The sequence below is a fragment of the Tyto alba genome, unplaced genomic scaffold (assembly GCF_018691265.1).
Source record: "Tyto alba isolate M040663 unplaced genomic scaffold, T.alba_DEE_v4.0 Super-Scaffold_41, whole genome shotgun sequence".
NCBI classification, from domain to species: Eukaryota; Metazoa; Chordata; class Aves; order Strigiformes; family Tytonidae; genus Tyto; species Tyto alba.
Genome location: NW_024881317.1, coordinates 21,512,173 through 21,528,804, shown reverse-complemented (window position 1 = coordinate 21,528,804; position 16,632 = coordinate 21,512,173). Strand labels below are relative to the sequence as shown.

At 58.0% G+C, this 16,632-nt stretch overlaps 1 protein-coding gene across 1 annotated transcript; it reads left to right on the top strand.

Moving 5' to 3' along the window:
* Positions 1-4,412: 4,412 nt before the first annotated feature.
* Positions 4,413-16,632, top strand: CUNH15orf39 (chromosome unknown C15orf39 homolog). Its single transcript, XM_042804308.1, is given in 8 exon segments — positions 4,413-4,518; positions 10,839-10,958; positions 10,960-11,060; positions 11,153-11,529; positions 11,532-12,463; positions 12,466-14,059; positions 14,511-14,544; positions 14,793-16,632. Coding segments are annotated over 7 exon segments (3,114 nt in total). The 5' UTR covers positions 4,413-4,518; positions 10,839-10,886; the 3' UTR covers positions 14,797-16,632.

Sequence of the window (16,632 nt, the reverse complement as noted above, 5' to 3'; positions counted from 1 at the left end):
TGTACAGCTCCCTTACTCCAATTAGCTCAATATTTAGAGCCTCATCAAGAATGCTGCTGCCTCCAAGGATGTCTCCAAGTTGAAAGCTGCTAACAAGGCTGGGAAGTCCCCAGTGAGAGGCCTGGGCGTGGTGGGATGGGGTGACAGCCACCTTTTGTCTTCTTGGGCAAAGTGATGGGTGTCAGTGTCACAAATTCCCCGTGGTACCCAGGGGATTTGCCTTCACCCCACAGGGGATGTGCTCCAGATGCAGAAGAGGACCCCATCACCTGCTTCCCTCCAAAACGGCTCCTGAGCCAAAAAAGCCATTGCGTCCTGCGGCGGGGGAGGCTGTGCAGCTGCACAAACCAAAACCTCACCCGGGACCCCCCCCAAACTGCCGCAGCCCCTGCTCCTGGCAGGCAGGGCTGCCCCCAGGAAGGGGGGGAGCTGCCCCCAAGCAGGGCAGGCAGCTGCCAGTGGGAGAGACCCCGGCCGGGGGAAAAACCGCCCGCCGCCTTCCCACGCTCGCTTCAGCTGACATCGAGTAGAAATCAAAGAGTTTTCCAGGAAACCTCCTCGGGCTCTTGAAGAAACCAGGGACAACTGCTAGTGAGACCCTAAAATGGTGACGAGACCCTCTGCAGACCCCACGGCTGCTTCTCGGCATCCCCCCACGAAAGCATCCGTGGGGACACCGGTCTGGCAGGCATTTCTCATTCTCCACTTGGGCTTCATCTGGATAATTTGGGGGTTGCTAGATGATCTGAGGAGGGGAGGGGGATTTTCTCGTCACTGCATAATCAGCCAGTCCTACTCCAAAGCCTGCTCAGGTACTAGGAGCAAACCCGAGGCTGTTTTGGAAGGATGCTGTGTTTAAAAACTCGGTAGCTGTGATGTTTGTGGGCAGTGGATGACCTTTAAGTCTCACCTCTCCTTGTCGCCAGGACATCTGCTAAAGCCTACTGGCTCTACAGACGCTAGAGAACAAATTTATGGGGGAGCAAATCAAAAGAGGAAAAAGGAATAAATGCAAGATGCTCCCTGGACCAGTCTGCCACGGGAAGAGGAGATGGTTGGTGACCTGTCTCCCTGGTCACATCTTTGCCATGTCTGGGAGCTGGGTACCCCAGAACCACCCCCCACCCACTCTTCCCCATCACTTGGACCCCTGGCCTGCATCACCCTGGGTACTGCCCTCCTAAAAGGGGTTAGCTCCCCCTGAGGGGCTTAATTAGCACTAGGACAAATTGGGGAGCACGAGCTGGGACAAGAACCCCCCCTTTTTGTGGCACGGGAGAAGTGTCATGGCTGGGGAACAGCGGATGCCTTGAACTCACAACGCTGCCTGGAGGCGGGAGCTTGGTGCCCAGGCTCCCACCCTGAGCCCCCTCGTCCCTGTGCCTGCGAGGGGCCAGCCCCGGGAGTGGGTGCCCCACCTCGGGGGTGGCATTTGGGGACCCGTCTCGGGAGGCGGTGCGCCGGAGGCAGCGGCAATCTGAAGCCAGCAGGTTTCCTGAGCGCCAGGAGGGAGCCCGAGCACGGCAAACCACAGATCGAATCGCCCAAGCGATGAACCCGAAGATAGACGCCATCGCTGCCGAGGCTGAGAAGCCTCAAAAAGAAAACTGAAAACCACACGGCCAAAATTTGAGTAATTCAGTCAAACCCTCACCTCCCCAGGCTCACATCAACCCCACAGGGCTGCCTGCGCCTCTCCCCATCAGCCAGGGTCCCCCCGGTGCTCCCCCACCACAGAAGATGCTGGTGGCTGGAGGGGCAAAGAGTTTCAGCCATGCCCTGGGTGCACCAGAGCTGGGAATCACCACCCAGCTTTCCCCAAAGGCCGTTTTCTCAAGTGCTTATGTCTTAAAAAAAAAAATAAAAATAGTGGTTTCTTTTGAGGCTAGTGTCTACCACACTCATGGTGCTGGCAGGTTTGATGCCTCAGCAAGGATCAGGTTTGTCGCGACTCAGCCAATTTCAGTTGGTAATGAAGAGATGAATCATGCAGGAAGTCAGAGAGAAGGAAATTCACAGCAAAAAGAAGAAAATAGAGCAGGTATTTGCTTAGAGCACAGGTAGAACCGCCCCCCTCTCTGCTCTAGAGAAATGTAAGACTGAGTTATTTCAAGAGGGAGGTATTATGGGAAATAATGTGCGTTTTACAATAAGTCATCATAAAACCAAAACATCCTCTAGAAATTAGAGTTAGACTGCCGTGAAAACCTCGTGCCACACATCACAGCATTTAAAACAGCATTTAGGAAGAGAAGGACAACTACAGATTAAAATTAAAAAAAAAAATAATAAAAAAAAAAAGCCCCATCATATCAAAAATCAGGGAGAAGATTTCAGTGAATTTAGTTTTAAGAGTTCAGCTGAATGACTGGTAACAGAGATGTGTCCAAATATGGGTGAGGAAGGGTGCTTTTGGCATAAAGTTAAACAAATGTATTAACCAGCCCGAGCTTAAAGGGATTATCTGCCACGTCGAGTGAATTGCAATTCTGTCCAGCAAGGTAAAAATTAACACCGATATTTTTTTAATGACCATAACTCCAAATAATAAGCTTTACTATCCTCCCATTTGCTCATATTAATAACTATTATATATGTACAATATATATAATATAATAATTAAATATATAATAATTATTATACAATTGCATTACAATTTGACCAAAGAAAATATTAGGGCAGCACATGATCGATGAACTCCAGGAAAAGCAATCACGTGTAAACATCAGGGCTAAGGGACTGGAAATTCAGAGCCGGCTCCTCCCAGCTACTTATTTTCTTTGCAGGAATCAACTGCTGCTGCCACAAAACTGCTATAAATTAAATAAAGCCTTAAGGGAAAAATAATGGTTGTGAGGCCAAGGAGAGGAGAATTCAAACACTGGCTTCTCGGTCTTTGTTTAATGAGGTCCTTAATCACCTGTATTAATAACTAGGCACATTCCGAAGCCCTGTGCTGATCTGGGGCCAAAAAGAGACTGAGTGGCTTCATATATCTCGGTGAGCTGGGGCTGGAGCAGATCCCTTCCAGAAATAACCCATAGAGCCTCCTCCTCATCAATAATCATTGCGTTGCCTTTACATTTAGTAAATGTAAAGTTCATTTGTTTGGGAAACCTCCGAGGAAACCATTTCCCTGTTCTTTCTCCTGCCATCTGAAGACGCTTGGAGGTTTTGGTTTCCAGCAAAACCGTGCTCACGTGACGGTGTTCTGAGGCACCTCCACGCTGTGCAAGGAGCAACTTGGCCTATATTGGAAAAAAAAGGCTAGTGGAAAAACAGAAATCTTGATTTCTCACCTAGAAAATCTTATGTCTCTCTCCCAGCGGGAGCTGAGCCTCTGCCACCACTTCACTCTGTGGCCTTGGGCAACTCACTTAATCTCACAGCATCTGTGTCACTGGGTTAATTATATTTACGGGCATTTTGCGGGGGTTAATAATTAGTTGGGGAATGTTTGCGTGGACCTTTTCAGACGGGATGCCTCGGATAAACGCTGAATGTTAATGCTGGAAAATAAACTCGAGGCTCGAACCCCTTGTGCTGGGTGGGGGTTTAAATACAGAAGAGTCTTTTCTTTGGGGTGAGGGTGTGACCATGGGGGGGGGGGGGGGGCCTACAAAACCATCCCCAGCCCACCCCAGACTGTCAAGTGGATCCCTCTGTCCCCTCATACAAGATGGGAAAGCGGTTGTGTGCGGATGGACAGACTCCTGTCCGGCCAGACCCGGGCCCCACGGTTGTGTCCAGGCCTGCATCCAGCCCCCCCAATCCCGGGGGGGCCCAGGTGTGTGTGGGGGCATCTCTACACCAGGGCTCCTCTGCAAGGGGGGGTCTCCCTGTAACAGGGGGGCTCCCTGCATTGCCTGCAATGGGGCTCCCCTTAATGGGGGGTTCTCCCTAATGAGGACTGTCTGAAACAGGGGCTCCCCTTAATGGGGGGTTCTTTCTAATGGGGACTGCCTGCAACTGGGGTTCCCCTTAATGGGGGGCCCTCTCTAATGGGGACTGCCTGAAACAGGGGCTCCCCTTAATGGTGCTTCCCCCCAGTATAGGCTCCCCATATGGCTACTCCTCCATAAGAGGGTGGGGGGAGGATGTTGCAACGGGGATCCTTCCATAACAGGGACTCCCCGGTGCGGGGATCCCCAGTAACGGAGTTGGGGGGGTGGGGTGGGTGTTACCCTGTACCGAGGGTCCCCGCTCGGAGCGGGCAGAGCCCCGACCAGCTCAGCGCACATGTGGCGGGCTGGGCTGTCCCATCCCATCCCATCCCGTCCCGTCCCGTCCCGTCCCGTCCCGTCCCGTCCCGTCCCCTCCTCCGGCCGGCCCACACGCAACACCCAACCCTCCTCCTCCTCCTCCTCCTCCTTCTCCTCCTCCTCCTCCTCCTCCTCCCACTTCCTCCGCACAATGCAGGCTGCCGGCCGAGCGGGGCAGCGGCAGCCGGCGCCCCCATCCCGCCGCCGAGCCCCCCGCCCGGCCCCGTAGAGATGCTCCGGGGGGAGGCACCCGCAGGTGAGTGGCGGGGCCCGATCCGGTCCCCGCTGCGCGGTGGCCTTGGGGGGAGGACACCGGGGACGTGGCGGAGCCGGAGGGACTGGGGTGTGGGTGTGTGTGTATGTGTAGTTTTGGGGGGGTGGGGGGGGCTGCGGGGAGCTCTGGTCGCACCGTTCCCTGAGCCCCCCTCGGAGGGCAGGGCTCCCGGGCACTGCGGGAGGGGGGATCCGTCTGTCTGTCCGTCTGTCCCGTCCTCCCCCCCCACACACACTTTCCTGTCCCCTGTATTAACGTCTTCCCGCTGCTCACTCGCGGTTGGGCGATGCCGGGCACGAAGGGGCTGCAGGCTCCGGTTCTGGGGGATTTTACCCACTTATGGAGACTTTAGTTCAGGGGGTTGATGCACAACGGGGCCGTGGGGGCAAACACGCGTGGTCGGCCTCCCCTGCGAGAGCGTGGACCTGCCGAGGGTTATCGGAGGGGTCGCGGTGGTGTGTGTGTGCGTGCGTGCGTGTGTGTGTGTGTCCCAATACACAAATGCCGTGGCTGTGGACGCGCGGCAGGGACAGAAGGACGGACGGCGGCCACCCAGCCCTCGTGGGCCTCGTGGGCGGGCAGCAGCGCGCGATGCCCCGGCGCTGCGAGCTCGGGGGTCCCTGCGTGACCGTGGCCGACCCGGGGCGTTGACGCTGCTGGGTCGGAGTCGGGTCGATGTGCCTGTACCTGCGTGTCGGAGGGGGTTCAAGCAGCTATTCGGGTGGCATGCTGGAGGCTCTGCCCTTCTGGTGGCTGCTATGTGCTTAATTAAGTTTGTTGGGGTTTTTTGTGTTTTTTGGGGTTTTTTTGTTTGTTTTTTATAAAAGTGAATACTGCTGGAGTTTTTTTCAGGAATAACAACATAATTTGCAATACAAGCAATGGCTTGCTGCTTGTGTTTGGGGAGGATAATGCCTTAAAAAGCAGCTGGCTTGGTCTGAGTGAAAGCTCCGGCTGGGCTTTCGCCTACCTGGAAAAGCTCGGGAGCTGCAAACTTTTTTGAAAAGGGATAAGGCATGAAATGAGAGATCTGGGACCGCTGGGGCCTCTTGTTTGCTCCCCCCAAATGACCTCAACGGGGGGGAAGCCTTGCCAGCGATCTCATCCAAACCCACCGGAGAGATGGGAAAGGTGACCTCCTCGGCAGGGACCCAAAGTCCCTGCGATTGTGAAACCGGTATTGCAGCTGGACGGGAAACCACCTTCTTACTGGGGAAGAAGTCCGCTCGCTTTGGGGTAACATGGAGGGAAGCCCCCTCCGTTAGCAGCCCCCCACCCCAGGACCCCAGTGGGGTGTCTCGGGGAAAGGTTGCGGGATGGCTGGGGATGCCCGATGCCAGCGGGCTTAGGAGATTTGGGGTTTTGTTTCTTGATTCCTGTGGGCTGGCTGGGAGTTGGCGGCTGTTTCTTCACATCACGTGGCGATGGAGGAGGCGGGAGGCTGCGATGAGAGGCTCCCGCTTATTACTGCTGCGTTAGGGCATCACAGCCCGGGGAGGAAATGCCGGGGAGCCGTGTGCTGTGCCTGACTGCCCCGGCAATAACAGACATGGCTGCGCTTGTTCGGAGCTGTCGGAGCAAAAAGAGATGTTTGAGCCATCCCTGGCCACCTCAGCAGGCCAAGGAGCCCCGGTGGAGGGGGCACAGAAGCCCACCCGTGCCTTTTCGACATCCAAAACTGTGGCAGATAAAGCTGGCTGTGGCCCATGAGCGCTTATATGGGAGGTTTCGCCTGCACGCAGTGGGGTGGCACGTGCTCCATTTCATTCGGTTTTACTTTTCTCCCTCCTGGCCAAACAGCTCTTTCTGGGAAAAATCCCTGCAAAGAAGAGGGAGGGGGGAAAAAAACCCTAAAATTAAAAAAAAAAAAAAAAAAAAAAAAAAAAAAAAAAAAAAGAGGAATAAATCCGTTGTGTTTAATCCACCCACTCCTTTCCCCAGCTGTGAGGTTTCAGTATCGCAGGCGCTGGCCACATGTGTTAGCGTTTGCCCAGGCGTCCCCCCCCCCGGCCCCAATTCCCACGTGCCCCTCTCCTCCCCGCAGACCCCAGCCCTGGGAGCTCTCCCCGGGGCTGTGGGGAAGGAAGGAGGGCATCGCCGCGCCGGCTGCAAGGGGATAGTCCCTGAGGGGAAGGGCTGATGGTGACAGCAGAACCAGAGCTGTTTTCTTGGGTCTGAAATGGCGCAGGTGGAGGGACAGCGCCGGCTGGGGCGAAGCCCCAGTGTATTTCATAGAAAGAAGGAGCCCATTAGCGCACTCACCCTAATGAGGTTAATGAGCTCAACCCCTATCAGACATCAGAGAATCCACGTGCCTGGCTCTGGCTGCTGCTGTGGGATGGCTTGGTCTCTTCTGCATCGCTCCAGCAAGGCTGGAGGTCGGAGCTGGCCGCCCGCTTTCCCACTGAATCGGTGGGAAGGGGTCGGGGGGTTCCCGCAGGGAAAGGTCTCCTCGTCACGGGGTTACGGGGCCTTTTCCTTCCTCCCTCGCGAAAGAGGGGTCCCCGCTGCTGCGCTCGCAGGCGATTTGGAAACGGGGTGACAGTGTCGGCCCTGCCGATGTGCCCAGTGGGGTAACCCCAGTCCCGCGGTGACGCTGGGGCCGGTGGTGCAACGTCCCCGACGCCACAGGTTTTGTGCATTGGTGCCTTTCGGGGAAAGGGGAAAAAGCAGCGGGGAAATGTTGGAAGTCACAAGATTTCTGTCCTGGCTTGTCCACCCCGAGCATCGTCACCACGTGGAAGGGATCCCAAGCCTGCATCTCCCTCCCACGCAGCATCTCCCGGAGAGACGGATTTAACCACCACCCTCCCGAGAGATCCCTCTCGGGCCGCTGGTGGGTGGGGAGAGCAATGGGCTGGAAAGGAAAATAACCCAGTTTGGGACACCCCACCCGCCCAGCTGAGCCCCCTCCCGCTTCACATCCTCCCAATCAGGGTGTAAGGAAAGCCTGTGGCTCGTTTTATTTTTTTTTGGGGGGGGGGAAAGCAGCTGACTTCTCCTCCTGGGCACCAGCCCCCCAAAATATCTCAGCCAGCGTGTGGTGATGGAGGAGCCTGCAGCAACACCCCCAGGCTGGGACAAGGAGGGACTGTGCTGGACAATCCCCGCCTCAGGCCAGGGTCTCGTGTGGAAAGCCGAGGTTTGGGGGTTTTTTGGGTGGTTTTCTTCAATCTTTTTCAATTTGAGGGGAGCGTTTTCCTTGGATCGAAGTGATGGCAAACCTAATTGGTGCTGGAGGTCTTGGAAATTACCCTGAGGCTCCTGAGGATAAAGCTGTTGGAAGTCAGGCAGTCGCCCCACTACCCCTTATCTTTGGGGAGCTGCTTCTGAGGGTGCAGGCGGGGAGCTGAGCTTCCTTCTCGACCTGCAGGGAAGCATCGACCCTCCAAGGAGGATTTCAGAGGAGTCCAGGGAAACAGCATCCTCCCTGGAAAGGGAGAAATTGTTGACATTTGGAAGAGAAACCCAACCCGAAGGAACGGCAGAGGGGGTGCAGCCCTGCTGGGTCGTGCCAGAGCTGCTTTTTTGGGGAAAATGGCTGGGTTTGAGCCGGGGCTGGGAGAGGTAGGGCTGCGTGGGGCTCTCTCCTGGTCCCCCCCTGAGCTTCAGCTGGGCAGGGGCACCCGTGCTCACAGCTGGGTGGCCGGGGAGCCTGTGACCCCTCTTTCTGCTTGCCAGGGGTTTGCCAGAGCGGGCTGTGTGCGGCGCTGCAGAGCAGAGCCACCACGCTCGGGTCCCTTATCTGCCCTCACAAGTCTCTCCAGCTGCCTGCTCCATTTCCCCTTCTGTGGACAAGGCTTTTATCTTATCTCCATGCTTTCTTCCTCCATTTCCTTCTTCGCTTCTCTGCTAACTCTTGCCACAAAAAGAAAAAAAAAAAAAAAAACAAAACCAAAAAAACAAAAAACACAGCAGGGTGAAGAACAGACACGAGATCCTACTGCAGTAAGTCCATCTTGCAGGATGGCAGGCCATGCTGGGAGATGCTGGGTGACGTTTGGCTGTGCTGGGACATGCTAGGTGACATTTGGTCATGCTGGAAGATGCTGGGTGACATTTGGCTGCACTGGGAGATGCTGGGTGACGTTTGGCTCTGCTGGGAGATGCTGGGTGACATTTGGTCATGCTGGGAGATGCTGGGTGACATTTGGCTGCATTGGGAGATGCTGGGTGATGTTTGGCTCTGCTGGGAGATGCTGGGTGACATTTGGCCCTGCTGGGAGGATGCTGGGTGACGTTTGGCTCTGCTGGGAGATGCTGGGTGACGTTTGGCCCTGCTGGGAGATGCTGGGTGACAGTTTGGCTCTGCTGGGAGATGCTGGGTGACGTTTGGCTCTGCTGGGAGATGCTGGGTGACGTTTGGCTCTGCTGGGAGGATGCTGGGTGATGTTTGGCTCTGCTGGGAGATGCTGGGTGACATTTGGCCTGTGCTGGGAGGATGCTGGGTGATGTTTGGCTCTGCTGGGAGATGCTGGGTGACATTTGGCTCTGCTGGGAGATGCTGGGTGACAGTTTGGCTCTGCTGGGAGATGCTGGGTGACAGTTTGGCTCTGCTGGGAGATGCTGGGTGACGTTTGGCTGTGCTGGGACATGCTGGGTGACATTTGGTCGTGCTGGAAGACGCTGGGTGACATTTGGCTGCACTGGGAGATGCTGGGTGACGTTTGGCTCTGCTGGGAGATGCTGGGTGACATTTGGCTGTGCTGGGAGGATGCTGGGTGATGTTTGGTCGTGCTGAGAGGATGCTGAGCCATGATCCAGTGAGGCTCAGACCGGTCTTGGGGCTCTCTTGGGCGATGTACGTGGTGCCAGATGATGCTGTGGGGACACCAGGTGAAGGTCTGGTGATGCTCTTGGGGCTGAAGCAATGCTCAGGCGTCTCAGTGCGATGCTCAGGAGATGCTGGGCAGTACTGGGGGGATGCCAGGAGATACTGGGGGGTTACTGGTGGTGCTCAGGGGATGCGGGCGATGCTGGGAAGGCCAGGCGATGCTGGGATGGTCTGCCAGCTCCACCTGCTGGCATGCACCGCCTGACACTGTGGGCCAGCACCCCAGGCCCCGCCGCAGCAGCAGCCCCAAATCAGAAGAGACCATAAGGGTGAGGGTCCCCCTGAGCTGCAGGCTGCTGTGTTGGGGGAAAAAAGCATCAGATGAGCTCAGAAGGTGAAAGTGGGAAGAGGAACTTTGGGCGCTCTGTGTGTGTGCCTCGCCACAGGCTGCTGGCTCTTCACCTGAGCTGACCCGGCTTTGGTCCCCGCTGCCTGCAACAGACGCTCACTGAGGCTTTGAAACCAAGGCGGCGAGAGCTTTTCAGGGCTTTTCCAAGGAGACGGATGGAGAAATGCTCATCCAGCCGCCCAGGATCCACCCCCCAGCCAGCTTCGGGCTCCCACCCTGGCTCATGCCCTGGCCAGCACCAAGGGAGGGGAGCGCCTGGCTGGATCCCTAGCTTCCACGCTGAGCATCAGATGTTGTTTCTCAATTGGGGTGGGTTGATTTTTTTTTTTTTGTGTTAGGATCTCTGCCAGCTGCTGGGAGGATGGGAAAAGGAAGCAAGTCCCTGTTGCCCTTGGCAGAGGCTGACTGTGAGACGAGCAGGGCTTTCCACGGCTCTCCTCCTCTTCTTTAGCCTCCCAGTGTGATGTTGAGCATCACAAATGAGTAAGTGTCCTCGTTTCGGCTGGGATACAGTTAATTTTCTTCCTAGCAGCTGGTACAGCGCTCTGTTTTGGATTTAGCATGAGAATAATGTTGAGAGCACACTGATGTTTTAGCTGTTGCTAAGTAGTGCTCATCATAAGTCAAGGACTTTTCAGTTTCCTGTGCTCTGCCAGCGAGGGGGTGAACAAGAGCTGGGAGGGACCGTGGCCAGGAGAGCTGACCCCAACTAGCCAAAGGGCTATTCCATACCGTAGGATGTCATGCTCAGTACAGAAACTGAGGGGAGTTGGCTGGGAGGGGGATCACTGCCTGGGGACTGGCTGGGCATCGCTCAGCGGGTGGTGAGTAATTGCACTGTGCATCACTTGCCCTGCTTGAGTTTCTTTTCTCTCCCTTTTCATTGCAATTATTATTATTTATTTATTTAAATTATTAAACTGAGGTTCAACCACGACAATAAGGAACAGCTGTATGTGAAAACCAACATGCTTTCTCCAGCCAGTGCTGTGAGCACTGGTGACTTCTGGGGGGGTCTCGGTAGACCCTGCCACCCCTGTGCCATCCCACCGCGGTCTGAGTGTTTGCCACGGGGACTTGCTTTGCTCATGATTTGTTTTCTCTCTCTCTCCCGTTCAGGAAGGCCAGCTCAGCTCTCCCGTTGCACACCCCGGTCGGGACGTATAGATGGCCTCGAAACGGCACTTGGAGTCTCTGGACCCCGTGATTTTCAACAAGCTACCTCGGTTGGAGACAGAGCCCTGCTGCCGGCTTCCCCTCTGGCCTCTGCAAATCCAGCCCCGTGTCCAACCCTGGCTCCGAAAACCATTTCAACTACAAGGGCTCCTACTTTGCCTGCCCGCTCCAGAGCCCCGACTGGCCCCGAGCAGCCCCTGGCACGCTGGAGCCCGGCGGCCGCTTACCCGCACTACGGCACCGGTGCCGGCAGCCAGCCCGTGCCAGGGCGAGGGGCCGCTGGCGAGCTGCCTGCTGTACCCACCCGAGAGCCTGGGGCCCGGGCTGCAGCCCCTGGGCGCCGAAAAGGGCAAGGACAGCCTGATGCGGGAGCTGCTGATGGCGAGGGAGAAGTGGACCAGCCCGCCGCCGGCTCCGGGACACCCCTTCCCGGTGAAGAAGCCGGTGGCGGTGAACAAGGCGGCCCCCCTGGCTGTCCCCAAGCCGGTGTACAGAGCCCCGGTGTGCTTTTTGGACCCCAGGATGGCTCTGCCGCTGGGACCCCGGGCGGAGAGCCTGCAGCAGAGGCCGGGGGATGCGGACTGGGCTCTGCCTGCCGCCACCCCCGCCAGCCACCCTCTCCACCCCGGTGAGCCCCACGGCGGCACCCGGCTGCACAAGGAGGGGTCCCCACTGCCGACCCCAGCCTCCCGCCTCTGCACCCCGGCCTGGCGCTGCCCGCCAAGGAGAAGGTGGGCTCCCCCATTGCCTTCTCCCCCTACTATGTCGCCTTTGAGAAATACAGGGGCCCCCCTGGCACCCCTTTCCTGGAAGCCAGCTGCCCCGCCGCCCACAGCCAGAGGAAGGTCCCCGAGGTCCCCAGCCTCAGCCCGGACCCCTGGCCCAAGCTCCAGCCGCCCGCCGCCAGCCCGGCGTACCGGGAGAGGCCGGCGGTGTGCTACCCGCACACCCACTACCCGCTGCCCCTCCATAAAGCTGCCCTCCTCTACCCCCCGCCAGCTCCCACCGTGGAGGCACAGCCCAGCGCCCTGCCCGGCGCCTACAAAGGCTTCGGCTTCGCGGGAAGCGAGGAGCCCTTTCCCAGCTCTTACCTTAAGCCCCAAGCCCCAAGGACCTACTTTCCCAGTCCCTTGGACACCTACGTGCCGAGGGCAGCCGGCGCCGGCGCCGTGGCATCACCACCCGCCAAGTCGGCGGCACTGCCGAGGGATGCCGAGCCGCCGCGGCGAGCCGGCTGCTTGCCGAGCCCCGGTTTTGCCTTCATCCCCAGCGACGCGGCCGTATTCGGCACCTCCTTCGCCGGCACGAAGCCCGGCTACGAGCGGCACCAGGCGGAAAGTCCCCGGCAGGCGAGCGGCGGCGAGGCCCAACAGCGCTTTCCAACCCGTCTGCGCCCCAGAGAAGGTGCCCGGGGGCTCCGGTGGGCTGGCAGAGACTTTTCTCAAAGAAGAAGGGGGCTGGGTGAAACCCAGCCATGGGGAGCAGCAGCCCCCGTACCCGGGGAGGAGAACGGCCTAGCTCGGCCCCTCAGGAGACCCCCCATGGGGGACCACCGTCTCCCGTCATCGTAGGGAAGGGAGATGACTGTAAGGTCAAGGACGAAGCAAAAGAGCCTATCCCCTCTTCTCCGCCTGCCTCCCCCCCAGAGAGCCTGAAAGACCGGAGGGATGGCAAGGTTTCCCCTTCCTCCCCACCCATGCCAGTGATCAACAATGTCTTCAGCCTGGCACCTTACCGAGCCTACCTGGAGGGGACCGAGGGCTCAGCCCAGGTCCCCTTCTGCAGGGAGCATCCGCGGGGGGACACCCCACCCCAAAACAGGGGGGGCAGCCAGGAGCCCGCTGCCCTCGGAGACATCTCGGAGATGTCCAGCCTGCTGCCGGTGGGGACGGCAGCCGGCCAGGCGCTGAAGATGGGCAGCGTTGCCGTCCAGAGCCAAGGGGAAAGCTGTTACAGAAGGGTCCCCAAAAAGCCAAAGCTTGTGCCCCGCGACTCAGGGTCTCGGCAGAGCAGCCCTGGTGGGGTGGGGAATGGGGAGCCGGCCCCCGAGGACACGGTGCTGGACCTCAGCTTGAAGAAGAGACTGGTGAAAGCCAGGGAGACGCAGGGACCCGTCGGCCGACCGGACAGGGAGGATGTGGAGGAGGAGAAAGAGGGGCCAGAGGGGAAGGTGGGGGTGGGAGAAGGGGCCAAGCCCCAGGCACTGCCCTTGCTGCTCGAGGTGGGCTCTGGGGACAAGAGCAACTTCCAAAGCTCAGCCACCTTCATGTTCAAAAAATACAAAATCCTGCGCTCCCTCCCGCCCAGCACCGTGCCCCCCCGGCAAGCCGGCAGCCCCCGCACCCCCCAGCCCAGCCCGCCACCACCGGCCCCCTCCAGCAGCATCCCCACCCCTCCGCCACGGACCCCCCCTGCCCCCCTGCCCGCCAGCAGCCCCCCAGCCCCCCAGCCTGGTCCCCAGCCCAGCACCTCCTCCCTGCGGGGGGCTCACCCGGCCCGGCTGCAGCCCCCGCTGCCCGAAGCCCCCGGCACACCGGGAGAGGAGAGCGTCTCGCTGCCGGGGCTGTGCGAGGCCCCTGGCCCGCAGACCTCCGCCGGGCAGTATTTCACCACCCTGCACACCTGGCTCTGCGACGTTATTTCGTGCTCGGTGTCCAGGTCCTCCCCGGAGCTCCTGCAGGAGTGGTTGAAGAAGGCAGAGCCGGCGGAGGAGCTCGGAGAGGTGCCCAGATCCCCGCCCAAGCCCAAGAACGGCTCCAGAATCCCCGAACCTCAGAAGCCCACCAAAGGCAAGGAGATCTGGCTGGCTTTCCAGGACGTGGCCGCCCTCCTCACCAACCTGCTCTCTCAGCTCGAGACCTTCATGTTCGCTCGCAAGTGTCCTTTCCCCCACGTAGTCCGGGCAGGGGCCGTCTTCATCCCCATCCACGTGGTGAAGGAGAAGCTCTTCCCCAAGCTCCCCGGGGCCTCGGTTGACCAAGTGCTGCAGGAGCACAAGGTGGAGCTGCGTCCCACCACGCTCTCCGAGGAGCGGCACTTGAGGGACCTGGAGCTGAAGAGCTGCAGCTCACGCATGCTGAAACTCCTGGCGCTCAAGCAGCTCCCCGACATCTACCCGGACCTGCTGAACCTCCACTGGCACGACTCCATCAGGCAGCAGCTCGGTAGGTAGCCCGGAATCTCCCGTGGAGGGCCGGCGACACCAGTGGGTCCCTGGGACTCTTCCAGGGAAGCTCCAGCTGCATCTGCCCCTCGGATCCTGCTGTTCGGTGGGAGCACCCATCGCTTGCAAGGTCCCTCAGCATCCTTGTCCAGAAATCTTGAGCTGGGAGGTGGCGGTGGAGCAGGGTGGGGGGTTGTCCCTGCCTGCCTGGGTGAGAAAAGTCATCCTGGGGGTTATCAAGGAGGGGTCTGTCACCCCCAGGCCACTTCTCCCCCCTCCAAGGGCGGCGGGGCCGGGCGGCTCGGGAACGCGCTGGGAGCGGGGCAGCACGCGTGCCCGACCTGCCACCCACGGCTGTCCCATCCCACCGGTGACAGTCCCACCACCCCTCCCTGCCCAGACGCTCTTGTGCTGCTGCTCGAGGCCATCGCCAACAACTTTATTTCTTACAGGCTCAAGCTCGCAGGCTGCCCAGCATCCCTCCAAGTAGGTAATTCTTCTGCGTGGTTTATACATATTTATAGGATTTATACGCCGCTTGGTGAAGGCGCGTGCGTATTTGTGCGTATTTGCCATGATGACAGGGAGCTTGGGCTGGCTGGGGAGGAGCACACGAGTGGCTCTGCTGCCTGGGCTGGGCTGGAGGGGGGGATTTGTGGCTGGGGGGGGGCAGGGATTATTTGGGATGGGGAGGTGAAAACCTTGCCGTCCCTAACCACCCTTTCCTCTCGCAGGTAACCCTGGCATGGAGGCGCTGAAAGCTGATGGCAAAGCAACAGCCATGGACAGCACGAAGGAAACGGAGGCGCTAAGGAATGTGTCCCGGGCCACCCGCCCGCGGGGAGGGGAAAGGGAAGGTCCCCCTCGTCCCCAGAGCGGGGTCCCCTCCGACCTGCGGGGAGATGCTCGGCTCCCACCGCCTGCTCCACCCGAGGACGGGGACAGGTCCTGCTGGGATGCTGGTGCCTGGAGGCCACGGGCACCGCAGGGATCCTCCGAGAACGACGCTCTTGGGGTGGAGAACAGCAGCGGGGACGCTGCAGGGATGGTCGGCGTACCCGGGCCCACGGCGACGGGCTCGAGCCCCCCACGGCAGCTGGAGCTGCATTTCTTTTAATACATCATCTTCTAGTGCATCTCCTACCTCCGGCCAGGCTGCAGCCAGTGAACTGGGATGGCATGGCTGGAATTCCAGTGGAGCTGGAGGGCTGGAGCAGCGTTTGTACTCGCAAGAGGAGCATGGAAATGGCCACACCGCCGTCCCCCGCCTTGGGGAAAGGCTGGCTGCTGCAGGGATGGTTTACCACGTCCCCTCCTCTCTCCTCTAACTCACCTCTCCTGCTTTATACACGCCGTTCCCAATAAACGTACCTTCCTCCTGGTTTTTAATCTTCAAAGTGCTACAGAGACTTAACACAACATTAAGGGCCAAGGGAATCACGACTTCTGTAGTTACAGGATTGACTTTTTTGTTGTCTTAAATGAAGACATTTTAAAAATGTTACAAATTCACCTTTATAAGGAGCTGCTGCCTTCAGGTTATGTGGGTTGGTTTTGTTTTGTTTTGCGTTTTTTGTGGTTTGGTTTTTTGTTTTTTTTAATAGTAATTTATACCTTTTTTTTTATTTAAACTCACGTCTTCACCTGTTTACTGTGCTGGACCGAGGCAGTGGGAGCAATGCTGTTCAGGCTGAGAGCTTCAGTCCTGACTGTAGCTGAAAAAGGCTGCCAGGAAGGTTTAAAGGCCGTTCAAGAAAACCAAACCAATTTCCAAGCCAGATCCCAGCCGTCCCAAAGGAGAACGTGGGAGATGCACGTTTGGGGGGACAACCTTGATGGAGACCTGGCGACCCTGGTGTGACCAGAGGGGCAGGAGAGGGGAGCGATGCTGCGAGACCTTGGAAGGAGAGATCCTTTCCATCCTGCGGGCACCAAGAGGTTGACGGGCATCCCAGGGGGGGATCCCGGCAGCTGAGGACGGACAGACTCCCCCTCGCCCGATCCGCAGCAGAGGCCTTACAAACTCAACGCTCAGGGGTTTTTCCAGCGGATGCAGGGCATGGAGGAACAAAACGAGGATTACTATTGTTATTATTTTTTATTTCACTACAGGAGATATTTATTTTAAACTAAAAAACTAAGAAAACAGAGGGAAAAACAAACAAACAAAAAATACAAACCTACCCAAGCCGTACCATAGACTCTTGGCCGAAAGGTGTGTTTGCCGGCCTGGGGAGGCAGCAGCTGCTGCCGCCGTGTTTTCTGTGGGTGCCTTTCTGGTTTTCCACTGGGATGTACTGGGGGATGGGGCAGGGGGGATGCTACTGTTCTCCTCGCTCTTCCTTGCCGTGCCGTGTCTGTGCATAGCGCTGTAAAGCCGTTCGGAAAGCAGTGTTTGTTAATAATATTGCAATTTATATATATATATATATGTGTGTGTGTATATATACATATATATATATATATATATAAGGTTCCAGGGAAGAAAGTTCCTTCATCTTATTTAATATTTTGTAAGAATATGAATTTTAAGAGGTGCCTCTCCTGATTAAAAGGGTCTGGCTCATTTCCAAA